We start from the raw sequence: 22,640 nt of genomic DNA, 5'->3' as shown, positions 1-22,640 counted from the left end.
CAAGATGGACAAATATGTCTCCGAGAATACAGTTTTGGTTTCTTTAGGATTAAAGAACATTACCACCATCTTTTAGAGTCTAATATTACACTACCTAGTTCAAAACCATGCCTTTATAGAAACAAATGCCCTAGCATATGGACCCCAGTGACTAAATTCTGTAAATAACAGCTATCATTTAAACGATGCTTTAAAGTTTGCAAAATGCTTTACAAATATTTACCACAACTGTGAGAGATAGGAGCGGTCACATAGCTAAATGTGTAAATTTGCATTTAGTAAATGTGAGGCTTTTACACACTATGCACACTGCCCCACTCAACTGCCTAGTAAAGTCCACAAAGTACACGGAAACTAATTTATCATTTTCAACCTGTCAGTTTTCTGCTGCGTGGAGGAATGGTGAATAGGGTAGCACAGTAGACGGAGTACTAGGTTGGAGTCAGAAAAACCTGAGTCCAAATCCGGATTCGAACTGTGTGACCTTAGGCAAGTCACTTAACCAGTTTCCTTAACTGTAAAATGGGCATAACAGCACCAACCCCACTGTGCTTTAGTACCAGGCATATGGTTGGCGCTTAATAAATTTCTTCCCCCTTGCTAGCGTTCAGCACACAAAGCGGTGGATTAGTGTTGCCCAGGTAACCGACGCGCCTCTCCCCAAACTTCAGAGAATCAGCTCCATAAAAGTGAGGCGAAGGCAGGAGAGGGAGTTAAGCCCAGGGATAGAAAAGGAGACTGTCGATCGCGAACCCAAACCTGGGTCCTAATCCAGGGTTCACCACTTGTCTGCTAGCTGTGTATTTGGGCCAAGTAAGTTTCTTCTTGCCCCCTCTGGGCCCTAAGCCCCGCCTCTTTGGTTTGGCATCGAGAACACCTTCGGTTCCCTTTCCTTGCTCCACAGCGATGCCACGCGTTGGAAACTTCCCCTTTACAGTATAAGGCCGAAAATCCTTCCGCCTATTGGTCACACCATGTAGTTCGCGTACTCTTCCGCTGTTCTCTCTCCCGTCCCTCCCCCTCATTTTAGAACTTGGGGAAACCGTTACCTTGCACTCATGTGGGTTTTAGCCAAAAGACGACCAGCCACGGTTGCGGTCGCCCACGTCAGAGCGAGGGGCGTCAGACCAAGCAGCCAGATGACGAATGCCCCCCTTTTTGGTTCATCTGGCGAACAGCGGCTGCGCATACTAGAGGCGGGAGCTCGCGGATCGAAATCCTTTCGGTCGCTCCACTCAAAGCTCCTATGGCCACACCCCAATACCTGTGGGTTGTCAAGTGACAGCCAATCCGCGACTCCGAGGCTCTCCATTGGCCCGTTCGGGGCTCCGCCCCACACCTCCGGCCGACATGCAGCCCGCAGCTAGCGGCCTGAAACTGGCAGGCTGCGGCTCCCGGTCTAGGTGGCAGGTGGCGCGCTGCCTAGTTGCCGCGGAGGAAGATGAATGGGCCGGCCCGGGTGCCGTACTTTGACAGCCGAGAGCGGGTGCTGAAGTTGGGAGAGAGTTTTGAGAAGCATCCGCGTAGCGCCTTCCACACCGTGCGTTGTGAGTGGGGCTAGAAGGGATAACTATACCTCGTCTTCTCTACCGGCCTCGCTGGGGGTTCTCCTTATAAGTAGCTCCCCACTTATATCTCACAGATTCCCTCCTCCCCTCTCCCCCCTTCTTCCTTTTCTGTGGGAGAAAGGCCGCCTTGGTTTCTTGCCTTCTCTGTTGTGTCCACCCCATGGAGGGGTAGAGCAGGGCCGGGAAGACGTAGTTGAAGGAGAAGCAGAGAGGGAAGGGAGCAGTGGCGTGTCATTGCAGGTGGTAACAGGCAGGCCGAGCTTGATTGAAAGGCGGAGTTCCAGGGGTGAAGAGGCTACTACTGCCTCCTTGTACAATGGACAAGAGGTCCTCTTGATGGAGAAGAAAGGGAGAAAATCACCGTATGCGAGACAGCTGGTGCCATGCTGGGATATGGGGAGATGAACTACACTTCTTGACCTCTTCCCCATGCCCAGCCGTTTTCTTTTCACCTCTCTATACCACTCCAAGCCAAACCCGATAGATGTGGGAACACTGGGAAGATTCTCATTTGTATTTCTTCATAAACATAAATTTGTTTGTAACAGCCCTAGATTTTAAGGAGTTTGGAGAGATCACCTTTAGGTATACTACCAATTCTAGAGTAGGTCCATGTATTTTAGAACTTAATTCAAATGTATTTGCTACTAGAAAAAAACATACAACACTTGAAAGCCTTTCTAGAGGAAGTAGAAAGATTAATGAATGAATCTATGCTTGTTGGATACTAGAAAGTTGCCACCCCCAAGAAACTGGGTGTCTTTTTCTTTTTTTTCTTCTTTTCCTTTTCCCCTTATTTCAAAATGGAGAAGGGGTGAACTTATTGCCAGACTGAGAAAAAATTCAGTAGAACTGGAGAACCAAACCAATTAGATGGGTGATAGGACTTCTATTTAGGGTTAAGGATTCAAAATGTTATAATTTGGAAAAATAGAAGCTTGAAAATGTGTTTCCCCATGAGATATAATTGAAATTCATAAAATTGTAAGATATATCCAAAGGGTAGACATGAGCAGGTGGGTTCAAACAGGACTTCTGTTTCAGGGTAAATGACTGAAAACTATTCTGCAAAAGTAAAAGCTTGAAAATATCAATTTCAGGGGGCAGCTAGGTGGCTCAGTGGATTGAGAGTCAGACCCAGAGACAGGAGGTCCTGGGTTTAAATGTGGCCTCAGATACTTCCTAGCTGTGTGACCCTGGGCAGGTCATTTAACTCCCATTGCCTAGCCTTTACCACTCTTCTGCCTGGGGACCAATACATAGTATTGATTCCAAGACATAAGGTATGGGTTTAAAAAAAAAAAGAAAATATCCATTTCACCAGGAGATGATTATAGTTCATAAAATCATAATACATAGTTTTAGATCAAATAAAAAATACACCTTGTACAAAAGCTAAAGAAAGTGTTAAGTTATCAATAAAGAATACAGGCTAGTTAGGGTCAGAAGATTTATTACAAGTCACAGAATCTGGAGTTCAAAGAGATCTCTAAGGTTACCTAGTCCAAATAATACTTTAAGAATCCAGCCTTGAATATCCCTAACAACTGGTTATTGAGCCTCCTCTTGAAGGACCATTGAATAAGTAGTTACTGTCATTCTGATGCTAGAAAAATCCTAAAATTTAATTGTTAGAGAGATTTTTTTTTCTTACACTGAACTATCATTTGCCATTCTAGAGACATCTGTTGTTTCTAGTTGTGCACTCTGTGTTCAAGCAGAAATCCAATTCCACTTTGATATGACAGTCCTTTAAGTTGTCATGTGTTTTTGTTCTCTACCAAAGGGAGATAACAAGTTCTCTGTGTTAAACATTCATGGTTCCTTTGCCTGATTCTTTTTATGGCATGATTTACATTCCCCTAGTTCTTTTACCAACTTTTCTGTGGGATTCACTCCAGCTTTTCTTTGTCCTTCCTCTGGCCTCAGGCACTATGTAATGTGATGATTGTTTGGAGAAGGTGTTTGTTGGTCTAGAGGAGGCTACTATTCGGGAACAAATATGTGAGGAAAGGTAGGAATTAAGGTGAAGTGACTCCAATTGTTCTCTCTCATTCACTCTTCCTGGGCTGTGGTTCAGAGGATATAACTGGAGAAATTGAGGATCCCCAGTGGTAAGTTGGTGATGGGGAGTTGAAGGGAAGTCTCCCCTGTTGAATGATGGCTGGGGTACCCCCAAAATACCAGAGCACAAATCGGCTAGGAAGACAAGCCTCCCCCTAGACTGCTGGCTCGGCAGAGTGGGGTCTTGACCAGCACTTAGCAATGGCTGATCAGTAACCCAGTGAGTTGCTTCCTCAAAGATCCTTAAATAAATCCCTTTTAAATATCTGACTGGGTATTGAATAATTTAATAACCCAAGATATCAAGATGTGTGGGGGTTCCTATAGAGATTATTGGTGTCTCTATTTTCTAAATCCCCACAAGTTCTTTGGTTCTGACTGCTTCAGAGCAAAAATCAGAATTTCTCCTCACCTCCCAACTATCTCAAGCTAAATTAAATACTAGAAGGGTCAAGGTAAGAGTCAAGCAGATGCAATAGGGCCGAGAGAGTCTGAGTCTTGAGAGTCCAAGGCCCCCACAGGTCCAATGAGACCTGAATCTCTCTGTAGATGTTATTAGAGATATTAGGACGTAGTAACACTCTTCTGGAGAAGTCCCAGGGCTAGTCACTTAGAAATCCTTTAGTTGACTTTTGACAAATCTTTAGCATCTTGAGATCCAAACTCAAAAGCCCCAAGTTCCTCTTGGAACTCTCCCAGGTCATCTTTCTTCTCCCATGATCCTCTGTTACCAAGGCCTTCATCTGTCAATCATGTCTTCTTCCAACATTCCATTCTTACCTTTGCATGCTGCTCTTACAGTAACTGCAGCCAAATCACTCTGTGTGCCTTAGTTTTGTTTATAAAATGGGGATAATTATCTCCCAGAGCTGTTGTAAGGATCAAATGAGATAATAATTGTAAAGTGATTGGCACAGTGCCTGGCAACATTAGTAAGTGCTATATAAATGTTAGCTATCAAATTGAAGGCTATTAATGGGCACAATATTCCAGATATGGTTTGTCTAGGATAGAAGATAACTAGACTATCATCTATGACACTGTCCATTGTAGCCTACAGTTATATTAGCCTTTTTGGCTTCCATATACTGGACTTGCCATCTTCTAAAACTCCTAGCTTCCCCCCCCCCCCATGAAAACTGTTATTTAGCCATGTGTGCCTCTCCTAATCTTTAATCTTTGTATTTTGGTGTTTTCTTTGAACCCAATTGGAGTATTCCTTGTTAAATGTCATCTCATTAGACTTAGCTTATCATTCTACCCTGTCAAGACCTTTATTAAACCCAACTTTTATCCAACATATAAACTATTTTCAGCCAGCTGTTACCACCATGTACTCATCCTTGTCATTTGTGGAAATATTGAGCAGCCCAGGACCAAGAACAAATCCATGGGGCCATCCATTAGATACTTATCCAAGTTGATAGCAACTCATTAAGACTTCTCTCTGGGCTCTTTGATTCAACTAGTTCTGTATTTACATCACTTTACTAATGTTTTATGCACAAGGTACACTATGTTATTGACATATTCCTAGTCTACCATTTTAGTGATCCTAGGATAAAAGGAAATGAGATTAGTTTGGTACAACCTTGTTCTTTCTGAAGCAATCTGGTTATTCCTACTTTTAAAAATGCTCATAAACCACCCTTTTAATAGATTCAAGAATTTTTTTCCTTTAGCGTCATATGTTATAATCTCTTTTGCCCTTAGCAATGATCCTATCACTATTATGACCTTTTTCTTGCTTCTAAAATGGCTTTTAAAGGGGATTGTTTTGTTGTCTCTTAGTGCTTATCACAAAAATTTGGTACTCCTGACACTTTTCTTAAAACTGTCACTTTTATAACCTGACCAGCCATCTTCTATAAGTGTCTTTTAAAATTCTAATTTGGTTAAATCCCTATGAACCCATCCACATTTTTCTCTTTTAGAAATGCATTTTCTTCTTCAGAAAAGGTTATTATTAGCCTTTGTGTTTGGCATTAAGGAAAACAAGTGATATTTGAGTATGTCTTTGACCTTTTGAGATTGACATAGGAAAACAATTGTATTTTCCCACATTGGCCCATAGCCATTATCAGGACAATAGTGTATTTGATGAACCAGTGTGTGTTTTAGTTGATAAACTCATATTGAGTGCTTAAAGGGAGTATAGCAACTTGAAGGATACAAAAGGAGGAAGAAAAAATTCCTATGCTCAAAATTATAATCTTGTTAGAGGAACAGTATATGAAACAATTATAGAACAGAAATGCACATTTTAGTAACTGATTATAGAATTATGCTAGATGCTGTGGTAGTTCAGATAATAGATGTAGTCACAGGATGTATAAGAAGTACTATCTAAGAAGACTCTATTATCTTAACTTCCCACCTTGTTAAATATTTATGTGGTAGATTATGTAGTGGTAGACCTAAACTTAAAGAAGGAGGAGATGAGTGCAGACTCCCAAAGAGGTATTTTTACTACTACTACTACTATTACTATTACCACCACTGCCACTACTACTACTACTACCACCACCACTGCCACTACTACTACTACTACCACCACCACTGCCACTACTACTACTACTACTATTGTTTCCGAAACCCTCATCTATTTCCTTATCCTCTATTCTCTTCTTCCATTATTCTTCCTTTCAGAGTTATAACTAGGCAGCTGTATAAAATAATTTAGAACAGATTCTGGTTTTAACTAAAATGTAAATGAACCTTCCTTAAAGATGTAGCATTTCCATCTATCAGCAACTTTCTTATTTAGGACATATGAAGGGGGAAAAAAAGAGAGAGAGAGTAGGCAATTACTAGACTAGAGTAAGATCCTTCAGACAGTAAGTAAACATTTATTACGAACCTACTATGTTCCAGGAAATGTGCTAAGTACTGAGGTTGCAAAGAAGATAAAAGGCACTCTTTGCTCTCAAACTCACAATCTAATGGTGAGGAGATAACATGCAAATAATTAACTGTGTACAAACAAGTTGTATGCAAGATAAATTAGAAATAATCAATAGCAGACAGGCACTAGAATTAAGAGGAAAAGATCTTTGTAGAAGGTGAGATTTTAGCCAGAAAACAGGAAGAAGCATAGCATTCTATGGATGGGAGATAGCCAGTGAAAAATCTGAGTGGAGTTGAGAGATCCCTGGATCAGAGTATGTGTATATGTGTGGTGGGGTGTGAGATATAAGAAAACTGGAAAGGTTGGAAGGAGCTAGATTACAAAAGGCATTAAAAGCCAAAGGATTTTATATTTGATCCTAGAGGTAATATAAAGATATCAGAACATATTAAATAGGAGAGGACAGATGCTGTTGTATGAGTATGTTGTTGCTTATATTATATATGCATATATGTTGTATGCATGTGACATGATCAGAATTGTGTTTAGGAATATCTATTTTCAGTGGAGACATAATAGAATGAGGATAGATGAGACAGAGAGACTATCAGGCTATCCATTACAGTAGTCCAGGCATGAGGTGATTAGAGTTGGTACCAGGGTGTTGGCAGTGTCAGAAAGAGGAAGGGGGCTTCAGAAAGAAGAAAGAAAGACATCATGATGGTAAAATTGATAGACCTTGGCAAAAGATTGGACATGGGAGATGACAGGGTGAGGACTTAAAGATTCTAAGCATGATGTTGGTGCTCTCAATGGTAATAGGAAAGTTTGGAAGAGATAGGAAAGTTTGGGAGGAGAAATAGTAAGTTCAGTTTCAGAAATGTTAAGTTTAAAGTGTTTAGGAGACATCCAGTTTGAGAGGTCTAATAGGGAATTTAAGATGCAAGACCAGAGGTCAGCAGAAAGGTTAGGACTGAAGAAAATTTAAGAATCATCAAAATAGAGATGATAATTTCATACAAGAGAACTGATGAGATCACTAAGTGAAATGGTTTAAAGGGATAAGAGAAGAGGACCCAGTATAGGCCTTTGGGGGGGATCCACAGAATTTATAGGTATGGCCTGAATGAAGATCTAGCAAAGGAAATTGAGGAGTGGTCAAACAAGTCAGAAGAAAACCAGGAGAGTAATGTCATAAAAATGTAGAGAGAAGAGATTATCAAAGAAAAGAGGGTGATCAGCTAAATAGAAGTCACGAAGGTAGAAATTTGAGAAAGCCCTTTAGATATTGGCACCTAAAAGATTATTAGTGCCTTTGTAGAGAGGAATAACTATTTTGATAAGATCACAAGCCATTGTATAGAGTATTAAGAAGTGAGTAAGAAAAAAGAACGTAGAGGCATCTGTTATTGGCAGCTTTCTCAAAGAGTTTAGGCACAAAAGGGAGGAGTGATACAGGCTGGATGGATCAAATGATGATTTTTTTAAAGAATGAAATAGACATAGGCATCATTGTAGGCAGCAGAGAAAGAGCCAGTCAACAGGAAGAGATTGAAACAAGTGAGATAGTAGAGATTATAAAGGGGTAGTCTGCTAGAGAAGATAGGATGGGATGACATCACTTGTTTAACCAGAGTGGTTTACATTGGTAAGAAGAGCCACTTCTTCATGTGAGGCAAGGGTGAAAAAAATCATTACAAATTAGAAATAAGCAGAAATCATATAGGTGATGTAAGATGAAGAGAGGAAAAGAAGGTGCTCTCAGTGAATGGCCTCAATTTTTTTTTTCAGGAAAATGTAAGCCAAGGAACTCAGTCAAGTAGATAGAGGCAAAAGTGGTGATGGGATATTTGAGGAGAGATGAAAAGGTTTGGAAGAGCTGCTATGGTGAGGGGGGCAGCAATAATGAGTTAATTATAAAGGTATAAAAAGGATTGTCTTTTAGTAGTGAAGGATCACTTGGGTCATGTAACCTAAATTTGTAGTCAACCAATGGTTTCATAAATTTCTCCAGCTTCATTCAGCAGCACATGGGTAGGAACAAAGGCATTGGATGTTGGGAATCTTTTCTTACTCATTCTTTCCCTTCCATACTAACATTAAGAATTTTTTTAAACATGAAAAAGTTTTAATATTTATTTAAGACCCAAGTGATATACTGTTCTGTTATGCAAGTGACTTCATCATTGTGATATATAAAACTTTTTATGTGTTCATAGTGGAAATAAAGCAGGAGAAATAGATGAATCTATATTCTGTTGTGTTTGATACTTAAAGGTTTCTACATCATGTTGATAAGGTAAATAATATGTCTTTTCCATTTTACAAATGGGGAAACTAAAGCTCTCATGTTAATCAGTTTGCCCATAGTCACACAGTAAGTATTAGTTACCATTTCTTTTAATTCCTGCATTCACTCAGGACCTGTGCCTTAGTCATGAGCTTATCACCTCCAAATGCAACCCAGTACCTGTATCCTAACACTTCAAAGAACTGTTAAGTAGCTCTTAATTCACAGTCTTCTCAAGGGTGTGTGCTTTAGTAGTTGCCTAAGAAACTTCTACCAACTTTTTATTCTTCCAGTACTCATGAATTCTGGGTCATAAGACCAACAAGATAAAGGCCTAAATGTTTTCTCCATCCTTACTCTAAAAAAACAAAACAAAACAACAGAAGATTTCTAGGAATCAAAAGTAGAGCAATCATGTTTGTTTCCACAGAATAAGAAAGCAAGAAGACCGACAAAAAGCCTTAAGAATTAACAGCAGTGAACAGTAATAATGTTTCTCAGCTTTCTTACTATCAACTTCTGTGCTCCAGAGCAGGTTGCACAAACTAACCCAAAGACTTGTGCTTTGGGATTCTCCTGGCATGCCATGCTCCTTCTTTTTCCTAATGTAATCCTTTTGCACAAAGGAGTACCTGAACTCTCCTTAGTCATGTGAGGAGAGAATCGGGTTTCCCAGTACCTAGTGAAGCTGATAGATTGGGGAATTCCATCCCCAACCCTTGGCAAAACTCTTTTCAGGACATCTACACCATTCTCCTCCAATCCTGTTGAAAAGCAGCAGATAGATACTGATTCAGCCCAATCAGAGAAATAATGATTAGAGGGAATTAGGGTAGGATATTTGTATTCATGGTTTCACCAGTCCTGACTTCAAGACTGGTAAAAGGTGAATTTTCTAGTTTTATGAAAGCTTATGAGATTCAGGCCTGGTAGCAAACCTACCAGCAAAGAGGAAGAATCAGAAAGTGAGTCAAGGGATTGTAAGGAAAAGGGGAAACTAACAAAGACCTCAAAAGAAATAAAGTTCAGTTAAATACTTAGAACACATGCTGATACCACTACAGAGAAGAAACTAAAATTAGAAAAGATGAGTTTCAAGACAGTCAAGAGATTTAAATTTCTCTAACAAGTACTGCAAAACAAAAGGAATTGGACCAACACCTGGTGAAACAACCTATGAATTCCCAAGGAAAAAACCAAACAGGATATTCTAGAATGCTTCAAGAAAGAAATCAGAATCTTGAGAGAAGTTGGGGGTGGGGAATGGCAGAATTGATGGTCTGTACTGCAGAAATAATTAGCATTAAAACTTGAAGACGCTGGTGTTTCTAAAGAAGTGAACGAACAATGTATTTGTTCTTCTCTTCTCATTTTGGTTGCATTGGTTTTGAAGAACAATGTATTGGAAATGCAAATATTTTTAAATAAAAGAGCATCTGGAAGAAGAGAAGCAAAAAATAGTAATGTAAAGTGAACATATAGTTTCTGTATAAGCAAAACATATAGACAGTGAGACATAATGTATGATAATAGATAACTTAAGGATCATAGACCTTTTAAAAGCATATGACATCTGGAGGGCAATTTGGAACTATGCCCAAAGGGTGACAAAAGAATATCTACCCTTTGATCCAGCCATAGCACTGCTGGGTCTGTACCCCAAAGAGATAATGGATAAAAAGACTTGTACAAAAATATTCATAGCTGCGCTCTTTGTGGTGGCCAAAAATTGGAAAATGAGGGGATGCCCATCAATTGGGGAATGGCTGAGCAAATTGTGGTATATGTTGGTGATGGAATACTATTGTGCTAAAAGGAATAATAAAGTGGAGGAGTTCCATGGAGACTGGAACAACCTCCAGGAAGTGATGCAGAGCGAGAGGAGCAGAACCAGGAGAACATTGTACACAGAGACTAATACACTGTGGTATAATCGAACGTAATGGACGTCTCCATTAATGGCGGTGTAATGTCCCTGAACAATTTGCAGGGATCTAGGAGAAAAAAACACTATTCATAAGCAAAGGATAAACTATGGGAGTGGAAACACCGAGGAAAAGCAACTGCCTGAATACAGCGGTTGAGGGGACATGACAGAGGAGAGACTCTAAATGAACACTCTAATGCAAATATTATCAACAAAGCAATGGGCTCAAATCAAGAAAACATCTAATGCCCAGTGGATTTACGCGTCGGCTATGGGGGGTGGGGGGGAGGAAAAGAAAATGATCTATGTCTTTAACGAATAATACTTGGAAATAATCAAATAAAATATATTTTTAAAAAAAGCATATGACAAGTCACAAAACTAGAACACTAGAATACAAAATAACTTCTGAATACAGAAAATACATACAAATCAAAAGAATCTGCATAGTACTTCTAGGAAAACAAAACAAACTATTTCAAACTCAAGATACACAGTGGTTATATTTAACAATTCCAATGAGAAACAATAAATTCTGCAAGCAACGAGGAGAAAAACATTCAATGTAAAGAAAAGGAAATATAACTGGACTATTCTGTACTCACAAGAAACCACAGAAGGGAATGGAATAATATAGTCTAAAAAAGCAAAGCTGTTCAAAGCTATAACCCTCAAATCCAACTCAACCCCATCATTTCACATTCTTTTCATATCATTCATCTCAGCTATTCTCCATCCATATGCCAGTCTAGTTATGTTGCCTCTTCCATTGCTCTTTATTCTGTGATGAGCAAACTTTCCTTCATCTTAGATCTTATACTTTCATGCACCTTCTATCTCATGCTATGCATGGAGACCTTCTAGGTATTTGAAAGCACCTTTTATAATGCTACCTGATATAATAGTCCAGTAGGGAGATCAGTATATTCCTTGTTTTATATTGCTATTTACAGACTTTCCTTCTGGCATTATCAATTTAGCAGGCTCTCCTATGTTTGACTTTTGAGGATCTTAATAACCTGATCTTTGATTACCTTTCCAATCTTTTTACACTTTACTCCCCTCTATATAGTTTAAGATCTAGTGATACTGGTCTTCTTTGCAGTCACTTCATCTACCATCTCTAAGCATTTTTACTGTCCCTCATGCCTGGAACTTGCTCCCTCCTTCTCTCTACCCTACCTTTGCATTTCATTTAAAGTTACACTTTCTGCAAGAGGATTTCCCTAGTCCTCCTTAATCTTATGCCTTTCTACTGTGAATTTTTGCTAATTTATTATACATACACATATATGCATACATATATACACATACATTTTAGCACGAAGTGCCAACATGTATTGTTATATATGTGTATATACTTTATCTGTGTGTATATAAAATATACATATATAGTGCATATTACCTCCTCCATTGTACTGTGAGCTCCTCCATAGTCTTCTTTTGTCTTTCTCTTTATCCCCCAGGCTAAGCACAGTGTGTCACAAAGTAGGCCCATAATGCTTTTTTCATGACTTATTGGAAGTATATTCTATCCAGATTTATCATCCTTTCCATAATTATACCAGCTCTCTCTGTCCTCTCCAACTTATTTTCCTTTCTCAAGGAGTTCAATACCTGCCTTACAGCCTTCATTTTTATACCTGTTCTTATATTAGGGAATAATCCTTGCTTCCCAGTTTATCAATCTGTTCAAATCTCTATTTCTTAATCCTTCATTCCACCTTGATCTTCCTGTACTCCACAAGTCTATTTTGATGATCTCAAATTCTGAAATCACACTATCTAGCCATAGCACGCTATCATTCCATTTTTCCTTATGCCTCACTCCTAAATCTTTTTTTTAAACCCTTATCTTCCATCTTAGAATCTATACTGTGTATTGGTTCCAAGACAGAAGAGTGGGAAGGGCTAGGACATTGGGGGTTAAGTGACTTGCCCAGGGTTATACAGCTAGGAAGGGCCAAATTTGAACCTAGGATCTCCCATCTCTATCCACTCTCAATCCACTGAGTCACCCAGCTGCCCACCCCACCAAATCTTTTCTGCTGAACCATCATGACCTCAAATCCTTCCACCCCTCAACATTCTCTTAGGTCATTATCCTGCTCTGAATTTATTTTCTTTCATCCCCAGTCTTTATCCCAGATTTAACCATTTCAATATCTCACTGCTCCTTTCCCTCAAATTCTTTTAGTCTGTTTCAAAAGTCTGAACTGAGTTCTGGACTACATACTGCCCAAACTATTTTCTTAACCAGACCAGTGGCCTACTCAATTCTAGCAATCAGACATCAAGCATTTATTAAGCACTCATACTATGCTAGGCATGGAAATTACAATAATAATGATGATGATATAATAGCAAATAACTAACACATATATCACTGTAAGGTTTGCAAAGCATTAACAAAAATGAAGGGTAATACCTTCAAAATATAATACCTTACATTCTAACAGGCGAAATATGTCCTTATAAGCAAATACAAATATGTTTTCAGGGAAGGCACTATACCAAATCCAGTTAAACAAACCAATCCACATTGTGACTGAGATTAAATCATATATGCAGCATTCTAGACTGAGAGCTCCTTATCTTTCTTCTTAAAGGAGGGAATTGCATTTTATCATTTCTAGGATCAAGATTGTACATTTCAGTTACTAAATTTAGCTTTCTTTTTTTTAGTTCTTTCATTTACTTTTTTTTGTAGTCTATAAATCATTCTCCTGTTTCCTCATATTTGTTGTTTCTTACAGGGCAATAATTTTATAATCTTATAGGTCAAAATATTCTTTTTGTCACTATATATTCAGTAATTCTTCTATCAATGGATACATTCACTTTGTTTCCTTTTTTTTGGAAGGAAAAGTTATTACAGAAAAGTGCTGTGAATATTTTGACACCTGTGGAGCTTTTTCTTTCTGCCTTTGACCTCCTTAGGGTTTATATGCCCAATAGTAAAATCACTGGATTAAAGGGTATTTGCATTTTATTGAGGTTTTTTTCCCCTAGCATAATTCCACATTTTTTCAGAATGATTAAATCAGTTTATAATTTCACTCTAAATGTAGTAGTGTGTTTATACTACCACCACCCTTTTAACACTGACATTTCCATTAAAATATTTTTTGTCAATTTTTATAAGAAAATATTGCAGTTGTTTTGTATTTATATTATTATGTGAATAAGACAATTTTTTCTTGGGTTAATGGTAGGTTGTAATTTTGAAAATTGTTTGCCTTTCATTCTATTTTATTCCGCTTAATAAACTCCCCTACATCCTTGAGAAAATTTTTCCCTCAAAATGTTTTTCTACCTTTACATACCCAGCTTTCATACTATTTTCCTGGTAGCTTTTTAAAAATAGCAACTTGTCCTTTTTCCCCCATTTGCTTCCTGCTCCCAGTAACAGGAAGAAGCCTTAGACATACTTCTTGGTTTCCAGTGGCCACTTCTAGACCATTTTTATACTACCATCATTCAACATATCTGTTCAAGTTTATGTAATGTGAGCTCTCTATAATTGTAATCTATTAACATCCTTACTTTTATCTCTTTGCTCAATAATAACCAGGCCCTAGTTGTCTTCCTTCATAATTCATACCTTGCTATCATCCTTAATGACTTCAGAATCCATGTTGAAATTCCAATACCTTAAACTCAATTTCTCTACCTTTTCCTTTTTGGTGACCACCACTTTTCTTTTTCAACTCATACTTTATTCTTACAAGATCCTAAACACTTAAATTCCTGTCTCAGAACATTATTATCTTTTTTTCTATCTCTTCCATGCTATGAATCAATGGTATTAAACATCTTCTGAATACTTAGCAAACATTTGATGATCTTTTCAGGGAAAGGCAGTTTTTCACAGTACATAGCTAGCTTTGAAGGAAGCTGGGTCCAAAGCTCACCTCCCTGAGTCTAGGCAGGTCATTTAACCTCTCAGTGCCCCAGGCAACTCTCTAAGACTTAAGATGCAAAGTAGTTCAGATCTACTTCAGTAGAACTTTCTTTCTGGAAATCTATGAAATGAAACCATTATTGTTGTTTGTCCTTCATTTTCAAAGAGGACCAGTAACATCACAGGATGATATCTTGACTTATGTATGAACTAGATTTAAGTGAGGCAGAGTTGTATAAAGTCATCAGCCTCACACTTCCAGAATCATGAAAGCCCAGTGGTAAGAGAAAAGTCAGAATAACTGGTGATTGCTCTGGATATAATGGATGACTGTCATCTTCCATATCTGATCAAGTTCTAAGTGCTCCACAGTGCCTGCTTTAGCTTTTTTCATGGCTATTGGAACAAATTGTTCTCATCTGTCCATGCCACTGGAAAAAGGCTTTCTAACTCATTTGTAAGTTTGAGGCTCAGTGATTACTTCAACCTATTTTCGTTCATCTGCCAAGAAAATTTTACTGAGGTGTGGCTGCTGAGCATGCTACAGTTTCTTAGGGGCCACAGATGAGAATTGAGTGACAGGTGGACTCCAAAGGTAGATGAGCAGCTCAGTGCTCTGTGAATACTTAATAAGTATTTGCTCAACTAAATCAAATTGAAATAAGTCGTATCATCTATACACCATAGATGAAAACGCACAAAGACAATTGCCATCCTCGGTTACCGAGAGACTACTACTATTCTCTATATACTAAGTGTATATATATATATATATATATATATACATATATATATATATATATATACATATGGTGTATCTTGTATTAGAATATGAGTTCCTTAAGAGTAAAGATTTTTTTTTCAATCCTTGTATTTGTATACCAAGCACCTACTATAATGGCACAAAGTAAGTACTTAATAATTACATGTTGAATATCATCTAGGATTTAGGATCATTCTTGAAACACATTTTAATTTGTCAGAAACACCAAATATTTATATTGTGGGTTTCTCAGAAGCACTATCAAAATTGTTTGGCTATATGTATTAAAATAAATCATTCTTATATTAGATTCCATATGGTAATCTAATAATTTATGTAGTTACCATTATTGGTTGCAATGCCTGATATTTACAGAGTGCTTTTTAGATGCTATCAGAAGATATAAGTGAATTTAAAATGCAATCTCTGCCTTAGAGGAGTTTACAATGTAGTTGAAAAAAATCTTATTTTCTCAGGTTGTGAAAAAATGACCATGCACAAATAGAGAAAGGAGGTTAATATATGTTTAAAAAAATTAATCTGTCAATTTGTAAATAGGGACTCTGCTACAGATTAGCTATAAAGTGTACAGAACATTACATATATCAACATTTCCAAGCAATGGAAACACAAAATTATTTTCTGTGATTTTTTAGAGGCTACAAATCTGTAAAATTGATTTTTAAGTACGTAAAAATTATTTAAAATTTTAAAATGACATATCTCATATACATGTTCTTAACTAAATATAAACAAAGATGGATCAATTTTTAATTCCTGAGGTTATTAAATATTATTCAATACTTCTGAAATATGTCCAGCTTTTGATATCACAAGAATTTTTCCAAGTTATCAAAGTCAGTGTTATTGTTTATTTTTAGATGACTTTAAACCTGCATCTATTGACGCCTCTTGTGAAGGAGATCTTGAAGTTGGCAAAGGTGAACAGGTGACAATAACACTGCCAAATATAGAGGTAAGTATTGTCATCCACTTAAAATAAAAGAATATTTAAATGTGGAAATGTAGTCTAACTAGAGTTTGAAGAAAATTAATATTTTGAGTCTGGGTTATAACTCAAGGTTTCAAGCACACACAAAACTTTAGTTCTGTTTGTAATTAATAATACAAACTGTTTAATAGTTCTAAGATTTTAGTAGCACATACTGTTAGTTTGAAATAATTGCATAATCTGCTGTCTAAAAAGAACTCTTAAAAGTTTAATCCATGTAATTGTTACCAGATAGAACTATATCCAAGTCCTTCTATCAATCTGTTTACCTTTTTCTGAAAAATATTTTAAAATTTCTTGGTAGAATGTTCCAGTTTTCAAACCAAGAACTGGCTATCATTTGCTTATATTTTAGGAATTTTTTCTTTTCTAAAATTCTGAACATAACAGCAAATAAAATATATGCATCTTTAAGTACAGTAGAACAGAAAATGGATTGTATTTGAAATTATGCATCTATTATGTACATCATACTTTTCTTTTTAAGCATATAATAAATTTAACATGCAAACTTTCAAAATTGTCTTGCTTTTCTGTGATTTCTTTTGGCCTTCTGTTCTCTTTGCTTTAAAAAACTGCTTCCATTACCTCTTTTTCTTTTAAAAAAATTATTCTTTCTTTGGGGGAATGGAAAGGGCAGCCCTATTCCTAGATTACTCTCCATTCCCACTTCTTCCTAGTAGGAAAAAAGAAAAACATTTTTTTTCTGTTTCATACTTGTCTTAAATACTTTGTTCTCTCTTTTTAGTTGCCCTAAATTGAAAATATAATGCTGAAATTTGTATATTGGTATGATACGACTTATTTCAATTTGGTTTAGTTGAGCAAATACTTATTAAGTGTTCACTGAGATTGCCCAATTCTACCCCAATTTGGAGCATGGCATCAACACAGATAACTCTAATACATAATAAATACATAAGCAAAGTGCTGTGTTGGGTGCAAGGAAGGAAAGAACATGATCATCTGGTAGATGATCTTATTCTATCTATTAAAGATTGTCCTGAGCCTACCAACTCAATTCTTCAGCCATTGAAAAGCCTTCTGTTGGTAACAACCACTGCCAGGCTACACTATCCTTAAATTATATGCTTGACAATGGATAGTTCTTTTAAAATTCTCTCTCTCTCTCTCTCTCTCTCTCTCTCTCTCTCTCTCTCTCTCTCTCTCTCTCTCTGTAAAAAGAGAAAAATTTGGTATAGTTTGGATTATCTTGTCAAATGATTGCCTCTTACAATCTCAACAGAGGAATGACAATTGCTATATTGGGAATGTTTCTTCTAACTTCCATCCAAAAAATATTTGTAAATTGTCTATTTTGTATAAAGTCTTCTCATTTTCCCTAAGAGCTACCATCTCTAACTCGAAACAGCAGAGATCAAGGAGAAGCCACAAGCCTGACATAGGTTGTTTCCTAGGTTTTTTTCTCTTCCTTCAAGTGTCAATGAAGATGATTTTAAGCTCTTTTCATTTGAGACTCTGAAAACTTGCTCTCTTAGTAGGTTCCAGATACTGCTTGAGGAAGGAAAATAAAAGAGGCACTCACATAGACTGAGAGTTGACTTGGTATTTATATGATTTCCTTTTACTCAGAATGTTCAGTGAAAGCCCTTTGGGTCTCTGTTCTTTCCATACACTGAAAAGGCTTATTCTATTTCTTTTTTTTTAGTTAATAGAATTTATTTCCAGGTATCTAAGCCCCTCCCTGCCCTCCCCACACCATAGAAGGCATCATCTGGCCAATACACACACACACACACACACACATATGTATAATGTCTCATGTTAACATTTTTTTTTTCAGCACATTCTCTGGAAGTGAACTTTCACCAGTTATTCTTCAAATATAAAGTCTATAGAGATATAGAATGTTCTCTTGGTTCTACTCATTTCACTTGTCATGATCTCATTTAGTTCTTTCCAAGTTTTAAAAAAATTAATCTGCTCATCATTTCTTACAGTGTATTACTATTCCATTGCAATCATATATCATGATTTATTTAACCATTCCCCAACTGATGGATATTCCCATGATTTCCAGTTCTTTGCCCCTGCAAAGAGAGCTGTTATAAATTCTTGGAAAATATAGATTTTCTTCTCCCTTTTTCCCCCTTATCTCCTTGGGAAATAGACCCAGAAATACTAGAGCTAAGAGTATACACTGTTTTATAGTTCTCTAAGTATAATTCCAAATTGCTCTCCAAAATGGTTGGATCAGTTCGCCATTCTACCAACACTGTATTAATGTCCTCACTTTTCCATATCCTCTCCAATATTTTTTATTTTGCCCTTTTGTGCTTTTAGCTAGTCTGATGTAAAATGAAACCTCACAATTTTTTTTTAGTTTTTATTTCCAAAAAGACTTTTTCTTTTTTTATTCAGTAACACAGTCAACACACTCAAAGAATTAATGTCTGTCAAAGAGATCTAGTTTAACCTATGTACTGACTGAGTTTTGTCTTGGGGGAATTTTCACTAATCATAAATATTTTTGCTTCACCTGAAGTTTCCCCTGAGAACATTAGAATTTAGTCTCTGTCTACATCTCTGTGGCAAAAGAGAAATGTAAAAGACCTTCAGCTCTCATGCAAATATTTAGGCTAACAAAATATTGACTATAGAAAATGCTTTATTTGACTCAACAACAACAGCAGAAAAGAATTTTAGTATAACACCCTCTTTCTCCACTTAAGTCCTACCTCCCCCGGAATCTATATAGGTTCTCCAGACCTAACATGCTGTCCTGGGAATTTTTCCTCCTGCAAAGAAAGGTTGTTAGAGAGTCAAAATAGCCCATTGCCCTAGTAAGTCTTCCTTCACTGAGACCTATACAAACCTCCTGACTTCCAGTGCTACACTGGGGAGTAGTAGTACAGTCCTTCTGGGTGAATCTACATCTTAGAGGGATAAAGCTTTGTCAGCATATTTGCATAGCATGTTGTAAAACAACAAAAAAACTAGATCATTTGTGCTTCTAAGGAAGGATAGAAAACTTCACTTATGGTTTTCCCTTTTACTTAAAACTTTGAATTTTCCAATATGATTATGGTATGTCTATTAATGATAAGCAATACTATTTCATCTATCCAAAGTAATTTAATACTTTCAGTAAAATATATGAATAAATGGGGGCAGCTGGGTGGCTTAGTGGATTGAGTACCAGGCCTAGAGACAGGAGGTCTTGAGTTCAAATCTGGTCTCAGACACTTCCTAGCTGCGTGACCTTGGGCAAGTCACTTAAACCCCTTGCCTAGACTTTACTGCTCTTCTGCCTTGGAATCAATACACAATATTGATTTTAAGATGGAAGGTAAGGGTTTAAAAATATTTATAGATATATGAATAAATATCTAGAAGAGACTTAATTACTTAAGTAACTGACATTAAGGATTATTGTTGTGTCTTATAACTTAATACAATGCTTTAAGGTTTGCAGTGTTTCAAGTACATTCTCATTTGATTCTTACAAAAGTCCTATACTAGAGGTACGATAAGCATATTCTTTGAGAAAACGGAGTCTCAGACAACCTGTAACTTGTCTAGGATCAACACAAGACTTTCTTGGAGGCTTAGTAGATAGAGAGCCAACCCTGGAGACAGGAAGTACTAGATTTCAATCTGGCCTCAGACACTTCCTAGCCGTATGATCCAGGGCAAGTCACTTAACCTCAGTTGCCTTGCCTTTGGCACTCTTTTGCCTTGGAATCAATTCTTAGTATCAATTCTAAGACAGAAAGCAAGGGTTAAAAAAAAAAGATTTACCTGACTTCAAAAACAGCTCTTTTCCCACTGTGCCATATTATCTCCAAATTAAAATGATCACAGTTAACATTAATTGTAAATGAAAAGTAGTCACACTTTAAATATACACAAAATTTTAATGTCCTAGACTTATTGAAGTTTTCTCCATTTCTCTCCTTTATCCTTTCATCTCTTTCTTTTTCTTATCTACATCTTCAAGGTGTTAGCTTTGGGGAAGAGCAGAGGCCAGTGTTAAAAAAAAAATATTTTCCTGACTCCAAAACTGGTTCTTTTCCTACTGTGCCATATTGTTTTCAAATGATCACAGCTGCTATACATTAGACATTCTGTATACATTATTAGAGAAATACAAACTGAAACAATTCTGAGGTATCATCTCACACCATCAAATTGGATAAAATGATAAAAGGCAAATGCTGGAGGAGATGTAGGAAAATGGGCACACTAATACATTGTTGGGGCAACTGTGAACTGATCTAACCGTTTTGGAGAGCAATTTTGAATTACACCCAGAGTTATAAAACTGTATATATACCCTTAGACTCAGCAATACCTTTGCTTTGATGGTGATGGAATGCTACTATGCTCTAAGAAATCAGCAAGATAAATTCTTTAAAACTTGGAAAGAACTATGCAAGATAATAAAGAGTGAAATGAATAGATCCAAAAGAACATTATATACAGCTACATATTTATTATTTTGAGAATAACTTGTGAATGTTACTTCAGAGAATGAACTGAAAAATGTTAACATGAAGGACATAATCTATATATACATATCTGTCTCCTGGATGATGCCTTCTCTGGTGTGGAGAGGGGAAGGAGGGACTAAGAAACTTAAAAAAGAAATTCTACATTAAATCTGTTGAATATATTTGATTCTACTAGCTAGTATATAGTCAAATAGGGACTTTAATGTGACTGGTGTGTATCTATATGGATATGTGCACGTGTATGAAAATACCCTTAAAAATATACCCTCTTCAATGGAAATAATTCCAGGAATAAAACATACATTGGTTAAGCAGTGTATTAAGTTCTAAGGGAGATAGATTATTATTTAAGACATGTCCTTTTAAAAATCTAAGAGTTTAGTAAGCTCCTTCTAGTAATCCTGAATAATCATCATCTGAATAATTTATGATTTATATAATGATATAGTCAAAAGAATGGAAGAATATAATTCTGGAAAACTTTTCTCCTTAAAATATCTATCTCTCACCTATCGTTCTACTTCCACCATAATATTTTCTAAGTTAACTAATATTGTTTCTGCTTCTCTATGGGAATCTCTAATGTAAACTTTGAGACTGTGTTCTGATATAGACATGTAGAAAGCAATTCAGTGTAGAATCAAATCTTGTAAGAGATTTAGCCAAGGTGTTGAAGACTTATTCATATCTCTACTTCGTCAGTATGAAGCCTACACCAACTTAGTAACTTATTAATCACCTTGGTTTTTATAGTTCTAGAACAATGAGAAACAAGGAAGAAAAGGTATATTCTTCAATAGGCTATGTATTCTACCCTCCCTCCCCCATTATGAAAGTACCCTTTCAAATAAACTCCAGAATTCTCAGTCATCATGGAAAATGTGGGGAATTGATATTCTTTCTCAAAAATGAGCAAAATTATTTCTTTGGCTAGTAATTTCATTTTACCCAGAAATTTCTGTTTACAAGTATGTTACTATAAGTTAATTCTTTCACATTTGTCATCAGATTTCCTTTAAAATATCACTCCCTCTCCCCCATTCTTGTCTCCTTTACTCCAGTCTCTAATAAAGAAATGGACTTTTTCCTCAGATAAACAAATAATTTAATTTAATGAATAAATTATTTTAATAAATAAAAATTAAAATGTTATGTTTTAAAAATACATAATTCAAAGTCATAATGTTTCTTCATTATATTCTTAGAGGACTAATAGAAATAATAATCTTAGAGTAGTCTCATGATAGGCTGCACAAGAATTACAAATCAGACACTTTTGTTTTTAGAACTTAATGGATGACATCCAACTCCATTTATTTCTAACATGTGGGTTACTATTCTCACTGGAGCTGGATCCACTACAAATTCATATTACCTAGTCTCAAATGGATTCTGTAGAAAAGTAAACCATTTATTCCTCCGCAATCCATTCTCCATCCCACTCTTGACAGAAGCTGTTTCAAACACCTTCTTTTTACCTTATACTTCCCACTTCACCATCTCCTTTAACCGTCACAGCTGGAGGCTTATATTAGCATGTCCAAACCATTTGCTATTAGCTGCCTATTCTTCCCTTAAAACTACCGATATCACTCCTTCTCCCCCATTCTCTTCTTCTTTACTCCAGTCTCTGATAAAGAGATGGACTTTTTCCTAATCAAGGCTAATTCATATCATCACAGCTCCAATGAAACATTAGTGTGCCTATCTTCCTGTATCAGCCCCTCCAATATTTTCTATTTGCCATTTTTGTTATCTTTGCCAATCTGATGAATATGAAGAGGAATCT

At 36.6% G+C, this 22,640-nt stretch overlaps 2 protein-coding genes across 4 annotated transcripts in view; one reads left to right on the top strand and one right to left on the bottom strand.

Moving 5' to 3' along the window:
* The window catches only part of IQCB1 (IQ motif containing B1), a 44,359-nt gene extending 43,109 nt beyond the window's left edge, over positions 1-1,250 (bottom strand). For 2 of the 3 annotated variants that reach the window (XM_056793520.1, XM_007493761.3), the window contains exon 1: positions 1,050-1,250. The gene's annotated coding sequence lies outside the window, so the exon portion shown is untranslated. Of the gene's footprint in view, positions 1-759; positions 1,011-1,049 lie in introns of those variants that run through there. The other variant, XM_016433494.2, reaches the window with a different exon arrangement.
* Positions 1,251-1,337: 87 nt separating this feature from the next.
* EAF2 (ELL associated factor 2) overlaps positions 1,338-22,640 on the top strand; it is a 71,673-nt gene continuing 50,370 nt past the window's right edge. Inside the window, exons 1-2 of the mRNA XM_001371144.5 lie at positions 1,338-1,547; positions 16,246-16,340. Of these exons, the coding sequence (XP_001371181.3) occupies positions 1,442-1,547; positions 16,246-16,340 (201 nt within the window). The 5' untranslated portion in view covers positions 1,338-1,441. The remainder of the gene's footprint in view (positions 1,548-16,245; positions 16,341-22,640) is intronic.

Source organism: Monodelphis domestica, chromosome 4 (assembly GCF_027887165.1).
Source record: "Monodelphis domestica isolate mMonDom1 chromosome 4, mMonDom1.pri, whole genome shotgun sequence".
Taxonomy (NCBI): domain Eukaryota; kingdom Metazoa; phylum Chordata; class Mammalia; order Didelphimorphia; family Didelphidae; genus Monodelphis; species Monodelphis domestica.
The sequence above is the reverse complement of the archived record's forward strand: the minus strand, read 5'-3'. Positions and strand labels throughout refer to the sequence as shown.